A 26,952-nucleotide genomic window follows, 5' to 3' on the forward strand; every position below is an offset into this window, starting at 1 on the left:
CTTTTAAGTGTAATCTCAACCAAACAAAACATTTCCCGAGGTGAAATCTAGCTTACTAGCAGCAGCTAATTTGCATCTCCTACTTAGTCTAGAGAGACCAGCCGGAGGAAACTGGGATTCTAGATGTTGCTTTTATTATTAGGGCCTCAAGCGAGCTGGACAATCACTTCCAAATCAGAATTTCTGTCAAAATGATATTCCCCAAATATATGTTTTTGCTTCATTTCTTTTAAATACCATCTATTACATGAGAGTGACCCATAAAGTTATGGGTCTGCATAGTCTAGCCCCTTCGTTGATTAGGGAAAATAAAAGGAAACAAAAATAAAAGCTAAACTTGGAAGGGGATAGACGAGAAGAGAAGAAAGGGTCAGGGAAAGTTACAACACAGAGTGAAAAGGCACAAAGAAAGCCAGAAGACTTGGAGGAGCTCAGAGCTAATGAAAAAAACAAGGACACAGGGTGGGGGGAGGCAAGGATGTGAAAGCCAGCTGGAATAAGAGAGAGCAAGGAATACAGGAGCCAACAGAAATCCAAGGACAGAAAGTATTGGAGATTGAAGGGAACAGGAAATTTATTGGAAAGCGAGTTGTTTTTCCTTTTGTATCCAATGCAATTCTATTCCAGGCAGAACTCTAGTCTGAACCTCAAAGAGGATAGAAGGGAAGTTGAAACTCATAGGGGTCTTTCATGGGCAGGAGCCAGGAGCTCTGCAAAGACAGATTAGAGGAACATGATATGACAGCAGACCGTCTGACAGCAGGTACAAGGACGGAGGGCTGGCAGCTTCATCCAGCACAGTGTCTTCCAACTTAGGTGAAGCAAAAACAATGATAGCTGGGCTCCAGCTCAGAGCTACTGAATCAGAATTTCCAGCACGTGTAATAAACACCTCGGGTGATTCCTATCACCAGAAAAGTTTAGGAAGCACTAAAAGACTGGGGGCTCTGGAACCAGAACAGCCAGAATTCAGTCACTGGCTCTGTTACTCATTAGCTGTTGACCATGAACAAGTTATTTAACCTTTGTGTACCCCAATAACTAAATCTATGCAATGGACAGTTGTGAGGATTAAATGACTTCTTGCCTATAAAGCAGTTAGGCAGTGCTTGGTACATATTGAACACTCAATAGTGGAAGCTATATAGCTATAAAAGTCCTTTGAATAGAGAACTCATGCAAAATGACATTTTAATTGATTAAAACACAAAATATGAGGATGATATAAAAAAGGCTGCCTCTCTTATAAAACACTTGGGAGCACATTTCCCAATGGCACAGAGATCAAGCCATAACTCTCAGAGTTTCTGCCCTTGGTCTCAGCATGCACAAACCAGGCATTTCCCTTTGGGAATCAACACGTGAACAATCTTGACAAAAAGCTTTTTTTTTAAGCATGTATAAGTCAATTCAAATTAAAAGTGACTCCAAGATCTAGAGTCTCCATGCTCAGGGGTAAGGGCTCTCTTGAAATGAAATAAATCCAGGACATGGCCAATGCTGAGATACCCAAAGAGACCCACATCCATCACAAGACTGTTGAGGATCATTTGCCTGGTAACTCTCATCTCTTTAGTCATTTCCCAATATATTATTCTCAATAACCACCTACTTCTTCTGTAGAACCTTGCATAGTTCTCTGCCTTTCCTGTTATGCTAAGACTCAGGTCTCTTTATATTTCCAGCTGAAAACTCAGCTCTATAATAACAAGCTCCATGACATTCTCAACCTCTTTAGTGAACATTCCCACCATCTTCTGGCATTAAGTGAAGCCACAATCACCCTTGTGGAAAGCACCTGACCCGTAACCCTCTCATATAGAGACTGCTTAGTCTCCTACACCTTGCTTAGTGACAAGAAGTATGAATGACATCTTTAGTTTCCATTACTTCTTTAAAATTGTTACTCTTTTCAACTTGTAGAAAAAATCCTGCCCCTTTGAGATCTGAGTGATTTGACCACACTGTCCTTTATCCCTGCTTGAGGACTTGTATCCCTCATATACCAAAGCCATTAAAACTTAATTCACCATTGTTCCCCTTACCCCAAATTTTGACACTATTTTCCAATGTATTCAATGTCCTGATGAACCTTTCATTTAATATTTGAATTCCGGTGAAATTCACTGGAGTTTTACTCCATTACAGCCATGAATTCACACGGTCATACAAGGGGCTTATTATTGCTTGTGACTGGTCACTTATTAAGCCTCTGACCACAAATATCAATATTTTCAACTTTCCAACTTTGCTGTGTCCATGACTAAAATCTTTGGCTTTATCAGTTCTACGTGTCTTTGGAACTCCCTACTTTCACCTTATCTGTCAGATATCTTATGTCAACAAAGCGGGTCTTGAGAATGGCACTGTACCCGCTCACATGATATTTGAGGAACTATGGTGTAATAATAATGAAACAGATTTTTTTCTCAAAGTGAGTGAGTTCATTCTGTGAAATACAACTTTTTCTGTAAACAACAGTATCGATTTAAATGTAAAATAAGAAAACCAAAAAGGATAAACAGCCTCAAAGATAAGAAATATAAAGTCGCGAGTGAGGCTGAGAGATATGGCAGAAAACAGGATAAACATATCAATAGTCACATCACACATAATTAAAGTTAAATTCACCTAATTAAGGAAGACAATCAGATAAGTGGCTTATAAGAGATACATTTAAAGCAAAATAATAGAGAAATGAACATTGTCTTAAGGCATTTACTTTTTAAAAAGACTAAAATCTCATGAGTTAAATATTCAAATAAAGAAAATTAAAATGCTAATGCAAAAAGAATAAAAATATATGAATGTTTTTCAAAAACTAGCAATCAGTCGTCAGTACATTACACATGTGCACACAGACACAAACACACACATAGACGAGAGGGCTAACAAATCTAGAAGATGCTTTTTGAATAAACTGATAAAATATGTAGATTTCTAGAAAGGTTTATTGAATGACAGAGAGACAGAGAAAGAGAAAATGAACCAGGGATGAAAAGATGCAAAGCAAAAGAGAAGATTAAAAAGAAAACGTTAATAATAAGAAAAAAATGTTTACCAACTTCGTGCCCCTAAAATGGAAAGATCTGAAATAAACATATATCAATAGAGATAAAATATTATAAAGGAACTATCCATTTAATCATTCATTGATTCATTTAACAAATTTTATTGAACTATGTCACTAGAGAAGGAGTAAATAGTACATTGTTTCTCTGAAGTCAAATACTGAAGTTGAGCATATTACTTTTCATATTCTTTTAAAAAGACCTTCTTTATCTTTTATAACTTTTATCTATAGTGAAAAACATTCAAATAGTAGTCTATTTTTCTATAAAATATTACTTTTCCATGAAGCAGCCAATCTTTTTGTTCCTTTGTTGAACTTTTGTTATTCTATACAAACTTCAAGCTATAAGATGAATAAATTCTGGGAATCTAATGCATAGCATGGTGATAATAGTTAATAATACTGTATGACATACTTGAAAGTTGCTAAGACAGTAGATCTTATATGTTCTTGACACACAAATAAATGGCAATTATGTGATGTGATGCAAACGTTAGCTAACGCTATCATGGTAACCATTTTGCAATACGTAAGTGTATCAAATCTGCACACAAACTCACACAGTGTTATATGTCAAATATATCTCAATAAAACTGGAAAAATATGTAAATAAATAGTTTTTCTAAACAGTTTGCATATTACCTGGAATATAACCATTTCAAAACTTTTGTAATATGGTAAATGAATATATTTTTACAACTCAAATTATATTGCAAAATTGGTATTTTTTATATTTTCCCTGTTATATTGTTAATCTTTCAACTAGCTTCTTTGGAACAAATTTCTCACTGAGAATAATCAGAAAATCTGGACAAGATATTAATGAGAAACACTTGCTTGATAGCCTGAGAGAGTTGCAAAGGTAGTGAGGACTTCAGTGACCAATTTAGCAAGGAGGAGACACCCTGGTAAACACCCTAGGCCTTTTAGTTAGAACCCCTGAAGAGCTATAAAATAAAAGCAAGAGAGAAGAGAAAAAGACAAGTCCTCACAAATGAAGAAGGCTCAGCCTCAAACCAGCTAAGCATCTGACTGGCTTAAGGTAAGCTGTCTTTACACTTGCTACTGCCTGCTAGAAGCAAAAGATCATCCCTTCTCCACCTCACATCTGTTAGAACGACTATTCTCAAAAAGACAAGAAATAAGCATTGGCAAAGATGTGGAGAAAAGGAAATCCTTGTGCACTGTTGCTGAGATAAATTGGTGCAGTCACTATGGACTTCAGTATGGAGGATCCTAAAAGGTTAAAAATAGAACTACCATATGATGTAGCAATTCCACTTCTGAAACGCGGAATGGGTATTTAATTGAAGGACAGGAAATCACTATCTTGAAAAGACATCTGTACACCCATGTTCATTGCAGTATTATTTATAACCAAGACATGAAAACAACCTAAGTGTCCATCAACAGATGAATGTATAAAATCTGGTGTATATATATATATATGCATATATCTCTCTTAGAAATCTTGCCATTTGTGACAAGATGGATGAATCTTGAGGGAATTATGCTAAGTGAAATAAATCCGAAAGCAAATGATAAATACTGTATGTTCTTACTTATACAGTGGGGAAAAAAGGAATACCTCATCAATAGAGAACAGATTGGTGGTTGCCAGAGGTGGGGAGTGGGTGAAATGGGGAAAAAAACAAATAATCCCTTGTGGAGAAGGATAGTATCACTCAGAGCCTCAAATTATTTCCATAATTTTTCCATATCAGGTGTCTAACAGAAACTCAAAAATTAGTAGGCATTTCAGGAGGGAAAACATCATGAAACAGACCCTCTGGAGATCTGAATATTGGAGCTATCAGACATGGAACTTAAAATAACTCTGATAAATATTCAAGAATTCATGATAAGACTGAGAATTGTGGCAGAGAATTAAAAACTGCTTTTAAAAATCACATAGAAACGCATTAACTCAAAAATACAATGAAAATTATGAACTCAATAAATTAGATAAACAGCAAACTAGACAAAGCTGAAGAAGGAATTAGTGAAATGGAATACAGGTGAGAAGAAAATATTCAAACGGAACATGGAGAGAAAAGAAAGGGTGAAAATACAAAAAACAATGTAAGAAATAAATGGGGTACAGGAAAAGTTCTAAGATTCTTCAAACTATAGGCCCAAGTGGAAGGATTAAAAAAGAAACAAGCAATACTTGAGGAGAAATGGCTGAAAATTTTCCAAAACATATTAAAGCAACAAGTATCAAGCGATAGATCCAAGTGCTATGAACCACTAGCAGATACAAAGAAAATTAAATCTAGACACATCACAGTCATATTGTTGGAAACCAACGACAAAGAGAAGAGAATGCAATATACATTATCATGAAAGAACCAAAAATAAGTCTGATAGCTAATTTCATTGTCTCTGTTGAGACAATGTTGAGAAATCTGCATTTTATATTGCTGTCATGTATTTTATTTATATGGACATACATTTATACTCAATATCCATTTATATTTATGCACATTATATATATATGTATATGTGTGTGTTTCAAAACAAAGTAATTTCAAACAAAGAAAAACTGAAAGAAATCATCAGCAGATTTTTACTAAAGAAAACATTAAAGCAAATACTTCTAGTTAGGAAAATAATTTCAGATGGAAGAATGGAGATGAACAAAGGAACCAAGAGGGGGCCAGCCCAGTGGTGTAGTGGTTAAGTCCGGCATGCTTCCCTTTGGAGGCCCAGGTTCACGGGTTCAGATCACAGGCGCAGACTTATACCACTTGTCAAGCCATGCTGTGGCAGTGACCCACATACAAACAGAGGAAGACAGGCACAGATGTTAGCTGAGGGTTGATCTTCCTCAAGCAAAAAAAAGAATAGGAAGATTGACAACAGATGTTAGCTCAGAGCAAATTTTCCTCACCAAAAAGAAAAAAAGGAACAGAGAGCAAAGGAAAAAAAAAGTCTATAAATATAAATGTATATTGGCTGTACAAATACATATTACAAATATATCATATAGAGAATTAATATACACAACAATATAAAAAGAAGGCAGCAGTAAATGGAGTTAAATTACTATATTTGCATTTTTAATAAGTTGCAGTAGTACTAATATATAATATTTTTATAGATCAAGGTTGTGTATTGACATCTTATAGATAAAAACAGAGTAGACTACAAAAAGTAAATAACTAATAAGCTAATGCAGGGGGAAAACAAATAATAAAAATACATAATTTCAAAGGGGCCATAAAAGGAGAAAAAGGGGTAAAAAGGAACATGGAACACCTGAGACAAACAGAAACCAAACAGCGGGAAGCTACCTTGGTTTCCTTCCGAAAATTCCTCCCCAAACATGGGAAGGTATTTAGTAAATGTACTAACAGGTGCATGGTGACAAATTAAAAAGAATATAGTCACTTTATCCTCCAATTAATTTTAAGTAGAAATATAATACATTTAGGTCTAATTCCAGAGACTCTTTAACACCAAATACTTCACTCTGAATCATAATTTTTGCTGACAGCAAATGTAACTTAAAGGATCAAGATATAATGTAAAATAGCTATAAATTTAATCTCACATAATCTACAATTTTGCTTTTATAAATCTAATATATTTGAAACACTGTCTGTGTTAGAATTTAGATCATGGGAATTTTATTGTTGCAATGCGGTATTAACATATGAAGAAATTTAGCTACTGCTTAAGCAGCACTCGGAAATCTCAAGGTATTAGGAAACTTAAATTTAATTGAATCTTTAAAACATAGCAATTAAGCCAACTTCATCACACTCGCTTTAACAGAGACAAATATAGAAAATAAAACAAGCCCTAAGAGACACCTTGAACCGCGAAATGATCCATTTTAACCTCTTGGTCTATTAAGGGAATCTTCTGCAAACCAGTACCATTAGCAAAAAATTAGAGGCAAAGAATTTAGTTAGTAGAGCTAAAGTAGAGTAAGTCTTTCTTTCAATCACACTGACACGTTTTATATTTAATAATAAATTAAACTTCAAATGTGTGTATGTGTATTTATATATACACACACCCAATATTTAATTTTATCCTAATAATTTATCAGGGATATACTATTACCTCTAATGCGTAATCTGAAAATTTAAGATCTGGCCAAGCTACGGCCTGCACAAAATCACAGAATAAACTGGCAGCCGAAAAAGGTTAGGTTTCCCATAGAAGATTGGATTCTTTCCTAATACAGCAATCTATCTGTCCCAGCTGCAATCAGATTATTTCAAACCACAGGGGTCCTGCTCATGACTCTCTCTGCCAGACTTAACAGTCCGCAATTGGTTAAACACTGCGCTGTCTCTCCACAGCCTTCAGAATCCACATTCAACTCTTCTCCCCATAAAAGCGTGACTAAGTCCCATGAAATGAAAAAGTAAGACACAAACAGAAACAATATTCATCTTCCATCACTAAGACCAAACTCTATCAACACCATGTATTAATTCTCATCACTCTGCATTCACTTAAGAAATATTTATCATTGTACTCCAATGTACCAGTCATAGTTTTAGACCCCGAAAAAGTGCTAAGAAGAATGTCATGGTCCCCATAAGCATCAGATGCTTATGGCCTAGAAGGCTAAACATTCATTTATTTGTTCATTCCACAAGTATTTGCTGGCCATCAAAAACTAACCAGACATTCTATTAGCTGCTGAGAACTCTGTGGTGGATTTTTTCGTCGTTTTTATGATGCTTAGAGTCTGGTAGGGAATTAAACATCAAATAATCACAATAAGTATATAATACATATTACATATAATGAACAGTGCACTGTGCAATATATGATAATGAGGGCTGCTTGCCTCGAAAGTCTAGGAAAGAGCTCATGAGAAAGCAACATATGAGTTGAGATCTGAAGGGTGAATAGAAGTCAATTAGCTGAAAATCTTACTAGCAGAAGGGAAAACAAGCAAAGACAGCATTTCAAGAGGAAACATTATTAGAGAACTCAAGGAAGGCCACTGCGCAAGAACAAGAGAGAACAGCTTAAGGTGAGGTTGCAGGGAGATGCAATGAAAAGACCATTTGAAGCTTCAGAGAACACCTTAAAAGGTTTGGTACTCATTCCTAAAAGCAATGATAGAAGGTTGTGAAACGGGGGAATAGCATGATTCCGCCTGAAAGAGAGAACATCTCCCAACTATCTACACAGACGTTGGGTTGAAGAAGGATTGCAATAGTCTAGTTGTCCATATGAGAGAATGTCATTTTGAAATTGGCAGTAGCAGTAAAGTTTGAAAAATGAATTTGAGAGGAATTCAAGAGGGAAAATCACAGGACTTAGTGATAACTTGGATGTGGGGAAGTGGAAATAAGGAGCTCTTGGTTTGTGGCTTGCAGAGCTGAATGAATTATGATGGTGTTCCATGTGATAGAAATATTGGAAAAGATCCGGAGTTATAAGGGGGAGAACATGAATCCAATTTTGGAAATGTTGAGTTTGAATTACTTTTGAGATATCCAAGTGACGGTGTCAAGTGAGCAGCTGAACATCGGGACTGGAGCTTAAGAGAGAGATGGGAACATAAATCTGGAAGACACAGATACACAAATAGTAACTGAAACCGTGAGTGTGGATAAGAAGTGATGAGGAAGCTGAACACTTGCCAGACAGACAGAGGCCACTGAGCCAGTCTGGTTTAGGACTGAGGAAGCCGAGGTAGGGCTTAAAGCAGGAAGGGTGCCATTAAACAGAAGCCAAGGAAGGAGATACGTTTCAGAGTCCACTGTCAGGTGTCAATGCTGCTGTGAGTTCAAATAGGACAAGACATGAAAAATGACAATTTGACAAGATTGGGACTAAAACAGAATTATGCATAAAATGCCATAAGTGCACAGAAATGGGGCATGAACTCTGGAGGAAGAAAAGAGTTGATAAAAGAAGTGATATTTAAGCCGTGTTTGAGGAATGAGTAATTTTCCAGGCTAAGGAGTTGAGGGATAAAAAGGCAGTATTTAGAGAAGGTAGAGGTATTTCTCAGAAAAGAGCAAGAAGTTCTTCATTAGGTTGACAGATGTCCAAAAATCCTATTCCTCGAATTCCTTGATGAGTCATCCAGTCATTTTCAATTACCCTTCTTTCACATCCTAACAGAGCAAAGTAGACATCCTCACGTGGCAGCCCAGCATCTATCATTGTCCCCAAAGCCCACAAAATCAGAACACAGGGGGAGAGAGAAATACAATGTTAACCCCACAACAGAAGTCATATGAAGTCAGGTTTAGGGAATAAAAGTTAAAGATTCCTGATTATATAACAGATTGAATATGAAAGTTAAAAGAAAAGTTGTAATGGCAAGATCAAATTAGAATGTAGGAAAACTAAATAGCAAGACGTGAACATATGAGAAGATAAAGAATAACTTTCCTTCTCTTGCATTGTCAGCAACAGACTTTGAGTCGGATGACCATGACCGTCTTTTAAGCAATAAGGAGCAAAGTGTCTCGTAAAGAATCCACAAATGATGAATTCCAACTTGTAGAACTAAGATTACAGTTTCACATATTCATACCCTCAACTGAGAATACACTAAATGTAAAACTATAGGAAAATGGATATCTAACGTTAGAATAGTTGATTTAAAGCCACATCGTAAAATTATGCTTACCCTCTAAAATATTAGAATTAATACAAGTTATCCTTTTGTTCACAAAATGAATCCGGAATAATCATTTTTGCACCTAGCAAAATTCAAAAAACTAACAGCTAAACCTTCACACTGTCCTTCCATTTTTCCATGTTTTAACACTTACATAATGATTATCACTGTCATTGCTTTGGAGAATTTTAAGCTCTTTTAAGGGAAAAGTACATTTCTTTACATATATGTTTTTCATTTACTTGCCATTTCTGGTTGAGAGTGCATTAAATCGCAAATATGTGGATACCATTAAGTTGCCTATTGTCTTAAAATGGGTTTTCAGGAATCCCAGGGGAATAAATTTTGATCTGAAATCTCTATCTACAATTTATTTTCAAGCTTGTTCCAGTGTGTTGAAGCATAAATACATTAAGGATAATTAACGATATAATGGATAATTTCTTCCTACTATGTTTTCTTAATCTTCTAAGTTGGCTTCCTTCCCTTTCTTGCCTGCCATTCTGACGCATTTGTCGTCTTTGTTACAACAGAACAAGGAGAGAACTAAAAAGAAGGGCGCTATCCTTGGAGGAGAGCCTACAGATACAAATTAAATTATCTAATGCATCTCTTCCAAGGGAAAAACAAAGAAGGCACAGTCTCCTTTAGGCGACCTGCAAACGGCCACAGGTAGGAATTTTGCTGGGTCTGTTCTTTAGAGGCGGGTCTATATGTTCACAGCAGAGAGACGATGGGAAACCTTTTAAGGGGTGAGGCCTAACACGACAGAAATGCTCCAGTAAGGCCCCTGGGGTGCGGAGGCGACATCATAAGGGGAGAGAACACCAGCTGGTTGATGGGGGAGAGGCCGGCTGGCAGTGGGCAAGGGGTGGGGACGCCCTGGGCCGCGAGGTGGTACCTGCGCGGGGTCGAGCGCCCCTGCCACTGAATCCCCGATCCAGAGATGCTCCCGGAGAAGCTGCTGGTAGCTGAGGCAGTGCTTCACCGCGGATGGCACATTCCCCATGGCGGAGCCTGGGGCTGCTGGTGGCGACAGGAGGGAGCCGCAGGACAGGGCTGCGGGGCGCGGGCGGCGAGGAGCAGCGGCTCGGCGCACTGCGGCGGCGCCGCGAGCGAGGGAGGGGAGCGGGCCGCGCCCAGGCCGGTGCGGAGGCACCTGCGGCGGATGCCGCCAGCACCGGGGAGGAGAGGCCCCGCCGAGCCAGAGGACCTTCAGGTGTGGCGCCCTTTGCACACGGCGCTGAGCACGCCGGGCTGATTGCATCTGCACACGCCCCACTTGCCGGCTTCGCCTCTGGTTCAGATGGGATGGAGACAGCAAGGGATCGAAATAAAAGGAAGGGGCCTGCGTTTTTGTGTCGGTGAGTTTGTTCCTTCCCAGCTACATCCTTTTGTGCTCAGTGTAGATTTGTCCCGCGTTGAACTGACTGAGTTTATGCTTGATGACAGTAAACTCGATTTTAAAAGATTTTGAGGCAGTTTGCAAGGTTAAAACATATATACAACAATCTAATAAAGAAGAAAATATAGAAGGTACTAAATTAAGCGAGATGTCACAGATAACTTGGTAGGTCAGTAAGTTGTCAATAAGTCACTGAAATGACGTTGAGTTGCTCAAGAGATGCATGGGCCCAAAATTATGGAAGCCCTAAAAGATTAATTCGTTCCAACTGAAGGTTCTAAACAAATCCTTAGGACGTTAGAATAGGAGCAATCTATGGTGAGGAGGGGGTAGGGAAGATGGTTCTGGAACAGACCACTATCTGCTTCCCCCACTTTCACAAGCACACATGTCGACCCACTCTAAAACTCATGAGAGGGGGTTGGGCAGCCTGCTAGCGAGCCATCATATTCATCAAGAAGAGTCTCGTGCAGCCAAGTGCGCATGGCCAGGAATCCCAGTCAGCCTTACTGGTTGCTGCAGCAAAGATAAATTAAGAGCTCGCTGCTGCACACATAGTTGCACACCAGATGAAAGGATCCAGAGATTACATTGTAAAACAGAGTGTAAACACACTTAAAAGGAGTTTAACACCCAGAATAAACAAACCGTCATTATTGTATGAGGGTGATGAGACTTGTGCTGGTGATAGAAACAAAGCGGTTAAAGATAGAAAAAGGCAAAGAATGGGAGAGGTAGCGTGGATCCTGCAGAGGAACAGCTCTGGGAAGGGCCAAGAGGATGAAGGGATCTTAGACGTCTCACAGCTGTGACCAATGGTGGTTAACTTGGAGAGCATGCTCTGAGCTGCCAAACTGAAGCCGTGCTGTTATTGGGCACCTTTAAAACTCTCTACAGTGCCCAAGTTTCCAATTATTATTTACCTGAACATGACAATTTCACAGGTATATATTCACAGTGCTAAATCTCTATTGTATGTCGTTTTTAGCAGAGCTTGTGTTAATTATTTTTCCACCAGAGTTGAAATGCAACATACAGTTTGCGTCAATGCCCACTACCATTTTTCTCTCTCTGTTGCAATTTTATAACAAGGAACACAATATCTGAAAGAATTTAAAAGGGTCCAATTTGAACAACAGTAATTTAGCAAGGTAACCTTCATAATGGGTTATATGGGTTTGAAGTTCAAAACAGCAAAAAGTTTTGACAATTGACATTGAAGTCTAAACTTTTGGAGAATATGACCTCTAAGATAAGCCAAATATTGTATGATCCTGCTACCAAGAAAAACAACACCTAGACATAAACTTTACTGCTTAACAATTTTCTAAATGGGAAAAGTCTTCAGAAAATTTCATATCCCAATTAGTTCACCATAGTAATATAGTTCTTTTACAGAAAAAATCCTTATAAATATGAAAATATTTTTGACAGTTTTATTTTAATGCATTCCAGATGGAAAATGCTATAATTTCAAAAATTTAAACTATAATTCCTATAAATAACAAAACCATTAGCAATAATAAGGACCAAATATCTTAAGAATGTTTAATCACATGAATTAAAGGGAGTGAAAATAGATGTGCTTTTGCAGAAAGTATGGTTTGATCTTAAATCTAATCATGAATGCTTAAAATTTATAGATTTGCACAGCTTCAAATTATAAATTTGAACGTTTGTTATTAGTATTCATCTCTTTTTGTTTTATGATTAAATGAACGTTCCCAATATGTACCTCTGTTATTGAAAATCTAAAAAGCTCTAGGTGAAATGATAATAAATACAGCAAACTCCTGTCGTAGATAATGAAGCTTTCTCTCCCTAATGTTGAAGGTTAGAAAACCTGGGCTCCATCAGAACAGTAAAAGAATCACTTGTTAAAAATCACAATACTTGTGACATATCCTGATCTGCCCTCTATACGACTCCCCTTCATCATAGGACTAAGCTACCTCTATTTCGTTGCATTTCATATCATTCAAATAGAAGAAGATACAAAAATTCATCGCAAACTAAAAGGAATTAAATTTCTTGTTTTCTCTAGTGAATTTAAGTAACTTTTAAGTTACGTGCAAAAACATTTGAGTTTACCTGTCTCTCCTGAATTGTTCTTGACTCCCTTCTCTCTTTTACCCTCCTACCCCTCCTAATCTGTTAACCAGAGGTGTTAGTTAACATCTTGGACCCATCTCTTGTCTCTCTGTGTTCCATTGACTTCAGGGGCCACCACGGTGAAGGGAGGGAGAGCTGAAGTGCCCGTCTTACATTACCTGCAGTGGGAGACTGTCTTCACTAGTTACTAACTGAGTGACCTCCAGCAGGTTCTTTAGCCCCTGTTTCCTGATCTGTATGAGCATGATAATAAATGTTCCTACTTGGGGCTGGCCTGGTGGTTGAGTTCGCAAGCTCCACTTCGGTGGCCTGGGTTCACCAGTTCAGATCCTGGGTGCAGACCTAGGCACTGCTCCTCAAGCCATGCTGTGGCAGCATCCCACACAGAAGAACTAGAGGACTTACAACTAGGCTCTACAACTAGGTACTGGGGCTTTAGGGAGAGGAAGAAAAGTTCCTACCTGACAAAGCTGTTACCAAGATTAAATGAGCTAGAATCTATAAAGTGCTCAACATGTGGTTCCTGGCACATAGTAGGCCTCCAATAAATGTTAGCTATTATTACTACAGTAGCCTAGTTTTCTGCTTTATTTTGCATGCACAAATCTACACTGTTAAGCCTGAACAATTTTTTTTTTTTTGGTGAGGAAGATTTGCCCTGAGCTAACATCTGTGCCAATCTTCCTCTTTTTCTGCTTGAGGAAGATTAACCCTGAGCTAACATCTGTACCAATCTTCCTCCACCTTATATGCAGGTCACTGCCCCAGCATAGCTGACAAGTGGTGTATGTCCGCGCCTAGGATCTGAACCTGCAAAACTGGGCCACCAAAGCGGAGCGTGGTGAACTCAACCACTACTCCACGGACCAGTCTCCAGCATGAGCAATTTTTGAAAATCCATATCTAATCAACACTTCTAAGCTTAAAATTCACAGAGATTTCCCATCACCTTTACAGAGAAGCTATTTCTTAAAATGACAAGGTCAATTTTTCTTGATGAGACTCTTAATTACCTTTCCAGTCTCAACTCCTGTCCATTTTCTAAACTCATCCTTAACTCCAGAAATATCAAATTATTTGTAATTCCCAAAGTTTTAGGGCTCTCCGTCATTCCAATTTTGTTCCTTATAGACATTTTGGGAAATACAGAAGATGTGTACAGTTATCAATGAAATTACCCATCAAAGTAATCCTAGAAATATTTTAATATATTTTCTTTCAAGGAGAAAATAAATTAACGTTTTCCTGTCTCTGCTTTTTATTCTGCCCTTTTCATTTGACATTGATTTGAATTCTTTGAAACTATGATGCTAATGGCTATGTAATATTCATATATACATGTATAATCAAAATCATTTTTCCATAATCTTCTAAGGTATAGCCTTTTAATTGTTGTTGAAAGGGAGATGGTAAGCTGGAATATGAATATGTGAATGTTTGTGTAAATAGTTATTTAATTAATCTTCCGAAAATAGCATGCAGTGGAAATCTTCCACTGTAGTTGTGTTTCCGTCAATTTCTATTTTCTTTTTAATGAAGTTTTGCTTCATATACACAGTATTTCCTAGTAAGGTTTATAATTTGCTTGTTTAAACTTATCTTTGGTGAAGGTATTTTGTGTGTTTCCTATGGGGATCTTGTATGGGTTATTGGAATACCCCTAAAGGCTGGTTTCACTTTTGCTTGGCCGGGATTTCTAATGAGTTTGGTTTGACAGCTCTAGGATTTATTTTTTTGTTAGCATCTTAGCTTGGGGTACCACAGGGATATTATGAATCTGGAACTTGAAACCATGCACAATGGAACTTGGCTTCAGTTTTCTTGCAGGGGTTTAAGGTCTCACCTGCAGAATCCGGTGACCTTTTTCCATTTCGCATGTGTGGAACCGCCTTTGGAGACCCAGTGGTTCAGGATCTTGGCTCGCTGAGCTCCCTCTCCTCAGATGGCTATTGGTTTAGATGTTCCTTCCCATGAGATTGAAGGCCCAGGCTCTGGCTGTCCAGCCCTGTACCTTCTTGTGAGCTTCTTGTCAGTATTGAGCCCCTAGTTATGTCCTTCAGTGTTTGAGGGGAGGGAGAAGCATCTCTCACATCAGCTTAGTCCTCCCTATTTATTAGAATCCTAACTTGAACTTTTTTCTATGATCATTGTGTTTGCACATATTTTTCAATACATTCTGGAGTTCCTCTCTCCTCTAGGAAGGGAAAGGTAGGAACCCAGAGATGCTGAACTGAACTAAGAACATGACATTTCACTCGGAGAGCCTGAGAATCTTACTACAGTTCTGATAGCTTGATGAATCCACAAAGACGGAAACCCCATACTCTCTATACCTGTTCCCATCCTTCTCTCTATCTCCTCTCCGTGGAAAACGACAAGAATGAATTACAGACTTGTGCATCGCCCATATCCTAAACAAAGCCTCTCAGAAACAAAATGGGGAGGGCTTTATACTCCGGAGACTGGTCAAGCCAAAACTAGTAGATGACCATATCAATTCTCTCAAGTGGCAAGTCCTTGAGGAAGAAAGGTGTAGGTGAAACAGGTTATCTTATGAGTCCCTCTGCTCCCAAAGATGCCTATTTCAGGTCTGTGTGATGACAGCATGGATAGAATCAGAAGCAAGGGAAAAAATCAAAATTTTAGTAGTGGTAAGTGCCAAAGTGGCATGTAGCCAAGGTACCTACTGGGCAGGGATCAAAGGCACATATGGTAAGTCGCAAAGTGATGCCATAGAACTTTGGCAAGTATCACAGCAGTAATGTGCTCCAGCCTTAAACAATAAAAAAGAAAGAATGAAAACAACTTGGTTATCGGTACTGGATGATACCTAAGGGGAAGCAAAGCTTTCATCATCTTGGTTTTATTGCTAAAAAATTTAGATAACTTCTCACACATGTTATATCTGGCTGATCTAAATTGATGGGAAGGATCACAGAGCATTTAAAAACATTCTTGGCATTTGGTCACTAAAATCAAAGTTCCATTAACAATACCATTGCTCTGAAATAGAGCATTCTTTTGAGAATAAGTAATGAGATCTATTTTACCAAAATAACTCCCCACCCCAGGTGATGGATACCTGGCACTCGATACAGAAATCAGAACAAAGCTGCAAACCATATTTCTCCAGATGTAGGAGTCTATTTATTCTTTCACTAATTCAGAAGGATCCAAAAGCATTAGCTTTGCCAACTGTATTGTAAAATGAAAGATACAGACATTGATTGTTCATTAACTATTATTAGTTTATTAGATGGCCACGGTGCACGTATTTTTTTGCCAATAGATATAAAAATATCTTTTCATTCCATTACTTACAAACTCAGACTCTACTTGGAAAATACTTTTATCAATCAGTTGATATATTTTGATGGGTTATAGTAAAGTGAGCTTAACAGGTAAGCTATATTAGCTCTTACTCATGGACAATGTCATTCTTTGAATCTTTCAATCTGTATCAAGTAGTATTGAACAAGACAACATGTCAATATCAATTACAAGGACAGAGCACTTGATATTTTTCTTTGCACACAGTAGGTACTCAATAAAGCTTAGCTTTCTTTTTCCTCTTTTCAAATTAAATCAGTCCACTGTTAAGAATGTATATGTGACATTGTTCCAGTTCAAGGAAATCTGTAAAACCCCAATTTAATTAATGACTTCTATAGAACTTTAACTCACGAAAGAGATTTTTGGGTTTTTTATTTGGTAATAGCTAATGGGAAAAAAATATGAACAAATATGTAAGATATGCTTTCTTGACTTTGAAGATCTCACATTGTAGCAGCAACATCTGAAGAAAACTACCTAATTATAAATATTAGATGTAGCAGATGCGTTCTAATCAGAGGACTGTAAGAAATTAAATTCCGATGTTGTAGAATCTGGATTTAAAAAAATTATTTATAGAAGAATTTGCATGTTCATCAAATGTTTATTGAGTAATTAATCACATAATAAAATAGTGCTCTATACTACTATGTGGGGAGTAATGATAAGCAAGGCAGTTTTCAACACAAAAATCTTCTAATTTAGTAGTGAAATATGATGCTGCTCAAATATCTGCAACAGAGCAGCATGTTGCCAAGTACCAAGTAATAGTACTGGTTGAGAACTGTAGAAGCAAGAGAGTCTATTGACTCGGCGTTCAGTTGGGAAAATGAGGGAAGACGTCCTGAAGGAGGCCCCGTGTGAGTTAGGCAGACGGTGCCTATCAGGATGAAGGGCAGGGGCTGGGGAGGGGAGAGAAAGATCTGCTGATAACAGGCTGCATTACTGCCAAGAACTATCAAGACATGGAAATAACTTTCAAAGGAAAATCTTCATAAAAGCACCGGATTTAATGATATTTTTATATCCATGATTATTTCACTGTGGATATCATAGGTAAAATGGTCATTTTCAATTTTGCCACAGATGAAGGTAAACACATAAATCCACCAGAGGTGCTAAAGAAATTGATTTTAAAGTATTTATTTTGCAAGTCAGGCTTTTATATACAGCTTTAGATTTTTTTTTTTTTTGGTTAAAATTCACTGCCAATCCTCCTCCTTTTTTATGAGGATGATCGGCCCTGAGCTAACATCCGTGCCCATCTTCCTCTATTTTACATGTGGGACACCTGCCAAGCATGGCTTGATAAGCAGTGCATAGATCCATGCCTGGGATCAGAACCAGCAAACTCTGGGCTGCAGAAGCAGAGCACGTCAACTTAACCACCGGGCCAGCCCCCATATACAGCATTAGATTTTTTTAGAGGGTGTTATGCCTGTTCTCCATGGCCAGGGGAGGAAAGATCATATATTTAAGTGACTAGACCTATGGAGCACTCTGCTGGGTATCTTAACTGTGTGCGTTGTTGCTATTTAACAGGTGAAGGAACTGAAGCTCACAGACCATGGAGAACTGTGCCAAAGTAAAAAGGAAGTGTAAGAGGTGGACTCAAACTTGTGTCTGTCAAAGCCTTTGCTCTTTATTTTTCATTTCATGACTTTCAAGAATAGATAATAAAAAGACACTGTTGACACATCCGGTCATTTGTTCCTCATACCATCTTTTAGAAAAGGAAACCCTTGCTCAGAGAGGTTCAAATGTTTCCAGAGAAGGTTCTTAAGAGCTAAGAGTTGAACTCAGTCTTCTGACTCTGCATTCCATGAGATTTACACAATATATGGAGGAATATATATGAAAGAGACTTGTCCTAAATATGAAACCCAAGGACCTTTTCAGGTTTGATGACATTAAAAGTAGCATTCATGGGAACAACATAAAGTTAAAGAACTCTCTTAATAACTTCAGTAGTTGTGTGTGCTCTGTCTTATTCGAGAGTAAGCCTCACTTCCAGATCTTCAAAGACAATTTGTGGAGGGGTACTTCATCTTGATAATGATGTGTGGCGCTGGTGGTAATGGGATTTCTCTTTTTATAAGCCACTCAAGCCATGGACGACTTATGGATCTAAGTTTGTCAAAATATCTGTGTATCTGATAGGAATTTTGATTTTTGAGTTCCTGATCATTTCATTTTTTTCTTTTCATTTTTTTCCCTCTATGACCTGGCATATTCATTAGTATATTTCCCAAATATCATACGGGTTTTTTTTTTCCTGAACTAATGAACTCTTACTCTACCACTTTAGGAAGTTTTACCATCATGGAAAAAGTGGTTGCCTTATCAACAGTTTCCCAGAGTTTTCTTGGAAGTACAATTCTCTAAAGAATTCACAACCGATTGGATAATAGTGTTCCTTTCTTACTGGAAAGCCATCACTCCAAGAACCTTTTATTTATAAATCGTAAGGGCAGAAAGTCATAAGAGTGCTTTAATAATTGGCATTATTCAATGTCCTGCATTTTTCTGGCCTCAGATCTACACTAAATTCACAAATGGAAATGCACCAATGTGGAATAATATAAACTGTCAAGGGAATAATTTATAGTTATTGTGTAATGCAATATTAATTTTTGTAACTTTAAAAACCTCATATGTGATATTTGGATAACTTTTCACTTATTCATTTAAAGTTTGAAATTAACTAAACAGTTGACCAGAGGCCTGGGGGTGGGGAGTGGAACAGGAGCCCTAAAACCACGTCCCCTCTCCCCGCTCAATCTCTGCTCCCGTTAGTTTTCCTCCAATGTCTTCCATTTCACCTTCTTACTCTACGTTGCAGGAACACACTTGTTACCTAATTTATTTTATTATTCCCTCAGAAACTTTTCTATACACCTTAGTGGTCTATTCAGGGATATTTCTGAATCTTGATGATTCATACTTTGCTTAACAGAAGTGATATAGAGTTCATGTTAGGATTAATCAGCATTATTTGAAACATTTTAAAAATGTTTTTTGGGCTTTAAACTTCGTCTTCCACAGTGGAATAATTTAAATCTATGTTTCTCAACCTCAGCACTATTGATATTTTGGGCCTGATAATTCTTTGTTGTAGGACCTGTCCTGTGCATTGGTAGGAATTTTAGCAGAATTCCTGGCCTCTCCCTACTGGATACCAGTACCTCCTCCAAGTCATGACTGCCAAGACTATCTCCAGACACTGCCAAATGTCCCCTGAGAGGCTGAAATCACCACTGTTTGAGAACCAGTGGTTTAAATGATGATGATGGGGTGGTGGCTCCATAACTCAGGGGTTAGAGCACTGGTCTTGTAAATGATGACAATGGCAATGATGACAACAAACTTATCATGCACCAGGAACTATTCGAAGCACTTTAAGTGTACGTTATCTAATTCACGAGAAAGACTCTGTGATTCCCACTTGACAGATGAGACAACCTGAGCACAGAGAAGTTAACCAAATCACTTAGCATCACAGGGCTAGTTAGAAAGACAGCTGCAATTCACACCCAAGCAGTCGACTTCAGAGCCGACATTTTTAATTGTCAGGCTATTGGTGCTTTGCTGAAATCACACTAAGCAAGAATGAAATCATCAAAAACGTGGAATTTTTAGGTTTAAATTCTTTTCCGTCATTTCAAACATTTAAAACTTGGAAAATAGACTTCCTACAAATTCGAACCCTCTCCAGATAAGTAGCTTCCCTTGTTCCCTTAGTCCTGCTCTTTGAGCTGTTGACACTCCATCAAAGACCAGATTTCCAAGGCAGACATTTAAAGCTCAGGTCAAGGAAATAGATTCCTGGGATCACATCCTGACAAAACCGTAATCGTGAGTGTGAAACCCATGAACATCATGAGGCTGCTGACATGTTTTATTACTTTATAATCATCATTCGGAGGTTAAGAGGATCTATTTATTCTTGTTATTATTAGTTCAGAAGAAAATGATTAAAATTAGTTTATAGCATTTATCCTATGTCCCTCATCATTCAAATGTCATTTTTTATATTCTTATAAATAAGAGCTAGCAAAAATTAGATTTCTTTTTTCACCTCCCCATCTTAACTGTGTGTGGCAGAGGTGATATTTTTACACAAAATAAAAACTATCATACAGCATAATTTATAAGGATTTAGCCTTTGTAAGTAGTCTGTCTTCAGAAAATGTGGTTTCTCTCTTGCTCTAAAATCTTGTTTTAATTCATTTCAGGCTGACTATAAAATGTTTAAAGGAATATAGTCTAATAACCCAAGTTTTATATCTAATCAAGCACAATTAACTTATATAATATTAAGTGCATGGTACATATTATCTCCTTTCAAGTTTCTAGGAAAATTGAAATAATAATAATAACCTATATTTAACTTACATTTATTGATTGATTTCTATGTACTATGGACTATCTTAACAGTTCTTTACACATTAACTCATTTACTCCTCACAAAAACACATTTTGGGTAGGTATCTTTAATATCCCCATTTTAGAAGTGAAGAATCAGAACCACAGAGAGATTAAAGAACTTGACCGGGTCACATAGCTGATGTAGCTGGTTTATAAACCTGAGCAGTTTGGCACCAAAGCTGTGCTGGTATCATTTATGTATACTGCCCTCCTAAAATGGGAGAATTATCACCATATCTTATTCTTCATTTTAGTAGATAGATGAATTAAATTAGAAAATCTATCTCATATTGGGCTGGCCCTGTGGCCGAGTGGTTAAGTTCACGTGTTCCGCTTTGGCAGCCCGGGGTTTCCCAGTTCAGATCCTGGGTGAGGACATGGCACTGCTCATCAGGCCATGCTGAGGCGGCATCCCACATGCCACAACTAGAAGGACCCACAACTAAAATATGCAACTATGTAGTGGGGGATATGGGGAGAAAAAGCAGGGAAAAAAAAAAAGATTGGCAACAGTTGTTAGCTCAGGTGCCAATCTTTAAAAAAAAGAAAAAAGAAAGAAAATCTATCTCATATTGACACAGTAGGAAAAATGTACCTGGTTTCTTAAAAATTGTACCATCTCTGAGATTCTTGGCAGCAGAGGATGAGGATTTTATCTTATGAAGAAATTAATTAATAATTATAAAAATGATATTCAATCTAAAGAGTCTAAATTATTAGAAAGTTAATTTATTTTCCTTCTTCTCCTCTCATTAGCTTAAATATCTGGGTCCTCCATGCCTTTCACATCACCAGTGTCAGTGAGACCAAATTTCCCAGTTTGCTTGTTTCAATCCTGGGTTATACTTGTCCTCGTGTCCTATACTACTTAGAATTCCCTGAATTTCTCACTTTTAACAAAGATTATTTTACTTAATAATTGTATTAAAATAAGCTGGGATGGGGACCTGCCCCATGGCCGAGTGGTTAAAATAAGCTGGGATGGGGACCTGCCCCATGGCCGAGTGGACCTGCTTCAGTGGCCTGGGTTCACAGCTACTCCACTCATCAGCCATGCTGTGGAGGCATCCCATATACGAAGTAGAGGAAGATTGGCACAGATGTTAGCTCAGGGTGAATCTTCCTCACCAAAAAAATAAATAAATAAATGAATAAAATAAAATAAGCCAGGATGGGTTGAGTCAACCTCCACCCTGTACTTCCAGCTTCTGCCATAATCTCAGTTTGCAGTGTGTGAGACATTTGTTCCAAGGGTGGAGTTCTCACTTTAACATGTAGTTAAATCTGTAAGAAGGCCAGCAACAAGCCTCTTTCTTTCTTTGATCTTTTTCTGAGGCAACATAACTATTATCTCCCTTTCAAGGACAGCATGCGGGGTGCCAGCTGATAAAATGAAATGTGCTTTTCGAGAAGCAGGTAGGGACAGTTAACTCCCTCTGGTCCTGGGTGGTGATGGTAGAAGAAGAAATCTAGCCATCAGCCCCTGCTTGGTCTACCAGCTAGTTAGTTGTTTCATGATCCCTTCCTAGTCCTGCGAGATGCCTGAAGTTGTCAGGATAGCAATCATCTGGGTCAGAGGGGAGGCTGAGTAGTCCCACTATGGAGCATCGAGAGTAGTGAACACTCCAGATATTGTGGGTTTTTTAAAAAATTATTGTCCTATATAAATATACAACTGTTAATTGACATTGTATTTAGCAAGTACCTTTCATTTTGTAATAAAATCTTTTGATAGCAGTCGCATGAGAAAACAGAAATGTGCATATAAAATAATGCTCTGAATTTCCATTTCTGAAGAAAGTGGATGATGCACTTGTACTTTGAACAAAGTGCATGTCAGCGTTCACCATCTACCACGAGGGTTGAGCTGACCACATGAAAATCAGAAGACGTAAGTCACAACAGAAGCATCAGCATTTTAAGAAGACCATACCCAAAGACATCATCTAAACATATGCAAGTGCAGAGCTGATATATGTATCAATCTATAGAGCATGACTTTTCACTTAGATAAATGACTATTCTGAGTTACATTATAGGACTTTTGGGGGGTTGTGTGTGTGTGTGTGTGTGTGTGTGTGTTTGCCCATGTGGATAGTAAAGAGAGGGCTGTTAATATATTCACTCCGTGAGGAAGAGAACTCGTAAGTGAGGCCTGTTTATTACATTGTCTTCCAAGATTTCAAATAGAAAAGCAGCTCAGCTAATTACCACAGAAGTTTGGTTTTGTTTTTTACCTGATTCATGGAATCAAAGTCAAGCTGTTGATATTTACTCCTCCAAGATAAAAGATCTGACTTTATTGTGAATGCTGTTATAAGTTCAGTTCGAAGTTCAACGCCGAAGATAATTTTTTTTTTTTTTTTGCCGTAATACAAAGAAAAATTTCAGTGGAGCACAGCAGTATAGTAAAAGCAGCGTTCTTACTAAAGAACCTATGGAGGAAAAAGTGTCTTTGGAATTGGTTGTGAAGCACAAATAATACATGAATGTGGCCAAACTGGGGAAATATTCTACTAATCACAATTGAAGATATGGATGTCAAAATTTACACATATTAGGAAATATATCATTGAAACCACATTTTTTTTGCAATGAACTGATGCTGAATCAACCCAAACCAACCAAACCCTGCAGCACAGCAGAGGGACAGTCCTTCTTCAGGGGTCATCTCTGGTCTGATTTTAGAATATTAGAGTCTTTGGGAACAGCCGTGAATCAACGTCAGTCTCTAATCTGCACTGAGTGTTTCTGCAAAAGATCTTTCTAAATCATGATGGCATTTTGTTCAAAAAGATCTGAAAATCTTTAATACACATGTTCAATTAATAGAGGGTCCAAGACTTCAACTTTTGAAAATCTTAGCAAATTGCAATTATAGAAAATAAAGCTTGCAAAGAGCAATCTTTGCTATTTATCTTTACTACTTCAAGGAAAATAGTGAAAGTTAAATGCTGTATAAGATTTGTCTGAAATTCTGTCATTGAGTTTTGTGATTTCTTGAATTTGGGGAAGAATCTTTTGATAAAATTCATATGTTTGCTTGAATAAATTCATATTCTGTATGGGAATAAAATTAAATGATAAGATTTGTACTTTCACAACATTTAATTTGTAAATATTCAACAAAATAGATATTGGATGGGATATTGATGTTCATATTGAAAGACAGATATTGAACTTGAATAAAAGAACAAATATTCATAGAGACAACTTGCTGGATGAGTTTTATCTTGCAAATTTCTTTGTCAAAGCATAAGTATTCAACATGCAATTAAAAAGACAGTACTTTATAATTAGTTGGGTTAAAAGATTTTAAAATTTGAATAAAATATAGTAATTGAGAACATTCTCTATTTAGAAGATTTTTTTCTGAGTTTACCAAGAACCTCAGCAACTGTATAAAACTATTTTCTCAATTAAAAAAATATTATAATTCATAAAGAAGAGTCCAATAAAGAGGTAAAATTTCAATTTTATTAAACAAAATATATATCTTTGGAAAATAATGTGGAAGTGTCATGGAAAATTTTGATCTATATTTGGAATATACATTGGAAAAGCATACACACACACATTTCAGACAATATCAGTGATATGCTGTTACAGAAAGATATGACTAACAAATGGATTAAGTTCATTTAATGTTCAGATAATTACTACAACAAAATCTATTTGCTTCAATCTATTTGGATGTATATTTTTATTTTTTATAGAAAACAAAGTACTTTTTGCAAAGAGATATTTTGTAGGTGCACCAATATACTGATCAATAAATAAATATTTCAAAATTTACATAACTTTAATTACTTTTAGTGCACTTTTAAAATTCAAAATGATCTCGGTTTGGATGACAAAATCATATAGTCACTTTATATGATCAAAACCACAGCACACGTGGGAAGCTGCAATATGATTGTATTAGTTTTTGGTCGCTGTGTAACAGATTACCACAAACTAAGAAGCTTAAAGCAACATACATTATTATCTCACAGCTCTGTCTGTCAGGAGTCTGGGCATAGCCCAATTGGGTCCTCTCCACAGCGTCTCACAAGGCTCTGATCAAGGTTGTATTCTTAACCGAAGGCTTGGCAGGGGAAGAATCCACTTCCAAGTTCATTCTGGTTGTTGGTAGAATCCATTGTTCTGTGGCTATACCAATACAAGTCCTGACATTTTACTGGGTGGAGGCTGGAAGCCACTCTCAGGTCCTAGGGGCCACTCATACTTCCTTGCCATGTGGGCTTCTCCAATGTGGCCACATACTTCATTGAGCCCACAGGAAAGTATCCAGCTCCAGTTGGCGAAGTCAGCGCCTCAGATGATGTAATGTAATCACAGAAATGACATTCCATCACCTTACTCCACCAGTCAGAAGCAAGTTCAGATTCTGCCCACAAAGAGAGGGGGTTACACAAAGACGCGAACCCCAGGAGATGGGAATTGCTGAGTGTCAACATAGGGATGGCCTGTGACAAAGACGATATTAGATATTTTAAAATAAGAAAATGAGTGTGCTGGCGTATGATCGCATATTATTCATACATTGCAGTAGTTTTAAAATATGTCCTCAAGTTCTTTGGTAATCCTGCCCTGAGAGGTCGTGTCTTTGTGTCCTCTCCTTGATCCAGGGCCAAGCTTAGTTGACTTCTTTCTAACAGAATGCTGTGGAAGTGATGTGTTGTGACTTCTAAGACTAGGTCAGGAAAGACTATGCAGTTTTTGCCTGATTCGCTTCCAACTCTCGCTCTTTGGAAGTACCTCCTGGGGAACCCAGCCACCATGCTCTGAGGAACCCACATGACATGGAGAGGTCACGTGTAGGTACTCCAGTCAATGGATCCAGCCCAGATGCGAGAATGTGAGTGGAGCAGCCATCTTGGAAGTAAGTCTCCACGGCCCAGCTGTTCAAGGCCACAGCCTTTCCTAAGTCTTCCCAGCTGAGGCTCCAGACATCGTGGACCAAGGAAGATTTGTCCTCTCTGTGCCCTTTCCTACTTCCTGATCCACAGAATCCACGAGGGTAATAAAATGGTGCTGCTTATAGCTCTAAACTCGAGGTGGTTTGTTACACAGGAAGAACAAGTAGAATGTATATTGAGGTCTTGTGTGTGATTTTTTTTTAATATCATAAGATCAGAAAACTGATATAATTCAAAATGTCTCTGGCAAAACTATGAATTAAAAAAATGGAAAGTTTGGGAACTTCATAGATTGGCATTTTAAAATCTTCTCAAGTATATTTCCCTATGTATTTTAATTACATACGCACTTAATTCTTTTTTCAAATTTGTTATCAGCAATTAGTTCATGAAGTTTCTATCACTAGAAGCACAATTTTGCATTAAACTATTGTCTGCCAAGTTAAGCATTTTACATTTAAAACAGCTGTGACATTCTATTTACTATGTGGATATTGAAAATCAATAACAAACACTCAAATACACATAGCCCATAACTAAAGCCAGTTGTTAACATGGGAAAATATTTAAATTAAATACTACCAACTAAATGAAAAATATATTAAAATAACATGTTATGCATAAAAAGTAAAATGTTATGTGTGAAATGCAGTAACTCTCGATCAGCAACAAAATGTGGGTATCATTTGCTTTTCCACAATTTATTTGGGTTTTATTTCAAGGTCAAGTTGCAGCATTTAGATGTTATGAATAACGTAAGATCTTCCTTGGAACGTAACAAAAGGAAGTAAAAATATTGTGATTTTTGGCTTTCATTACAAACACCATGTCAATAAACTTAACAGTACTTTAATAAAGAAATTCTGAAAAAATCTGGGAGTCATGCATACTTTTAGAATGTACAAAATATGATGCCTCTATGAGACTTCCCCTTTCATCACAAGAGTACTAAAAGCATATTAAAATAAATGGTTAAACATGATTTACAGCTGTTTTCTATCTAGGAAGACATTGCTTCTTCCATAACAAAACAGTTGTTACATAAGAATTAATCCCAGATTTTCAAAAC

At 37.4% G+C, this 26,952-nt stretch overlaps 1 protein-coding gene and 1 long non-coding RNA gene across 7 annotated transcripts in view; one reads left to right on the plus strand and one right to left on the minus strand.

Moving 5' to 3' along the window:
- HMGCLL1 (3-hydroxy-3-methylglutaryl-CoA lyase like 1) overlaps window positions 1-11,048 on the minus strand; it is a 144,716-nt gene extending 133,668 nt beyond the window's left edge. For 3 of the 5 annotated variants that reach the window (XM_070245710.1, XM_070245711.1, XM_070245712.1), the window contains exon 1: window positions 10,585-11,047. In XM_070245710.1, coding sequence (XP_070101811.1) covers window positions 10,585-10,950 — 366 coding nt within the window. In that variant the 5' untranslated portion in view covers window positions 10,951-11,047. Of the gene's footprint in view, window positions 1-10,584 lie in introns of all 5 variants that reach the window. The other 2 variants (XM_001499426.6, XM_070245709.1) reach the window with 2 other exon arrangements.
- LOC111769353 (uncharacterized) overlaps window positions 10,192-26,952 on the plus strand; it is a 29,022-nt gene continuing 12,261 nt past the window's right edge. The window contains exon 1 of one of the 2 annotated variants that reach the window (XR_011430064.1): window positions 10,192-10,355. This is a non-coding gene — a long non-coding RNA (uncharacterized lncRNA). The remainder of the gene's footprint in view (window positions 10,356-26,952) is intronic. The other variant, XR_011430065.1, reaches the window with a different exon arrangement.

The sequence above is a fragment of the Equus caballus genome, chromosome 20 (assembly GCF_041296265.1).
Source record: "Equus caballus isolate H_3958 breed thoroughbred chromosome 20, TB-T2T, whole genome shotgun sequence".
NCBI lineage: Eukaryota > Metazoa > Chordata > Mammalia > Perissodactyla > Equidae > Equus > Equus caballus.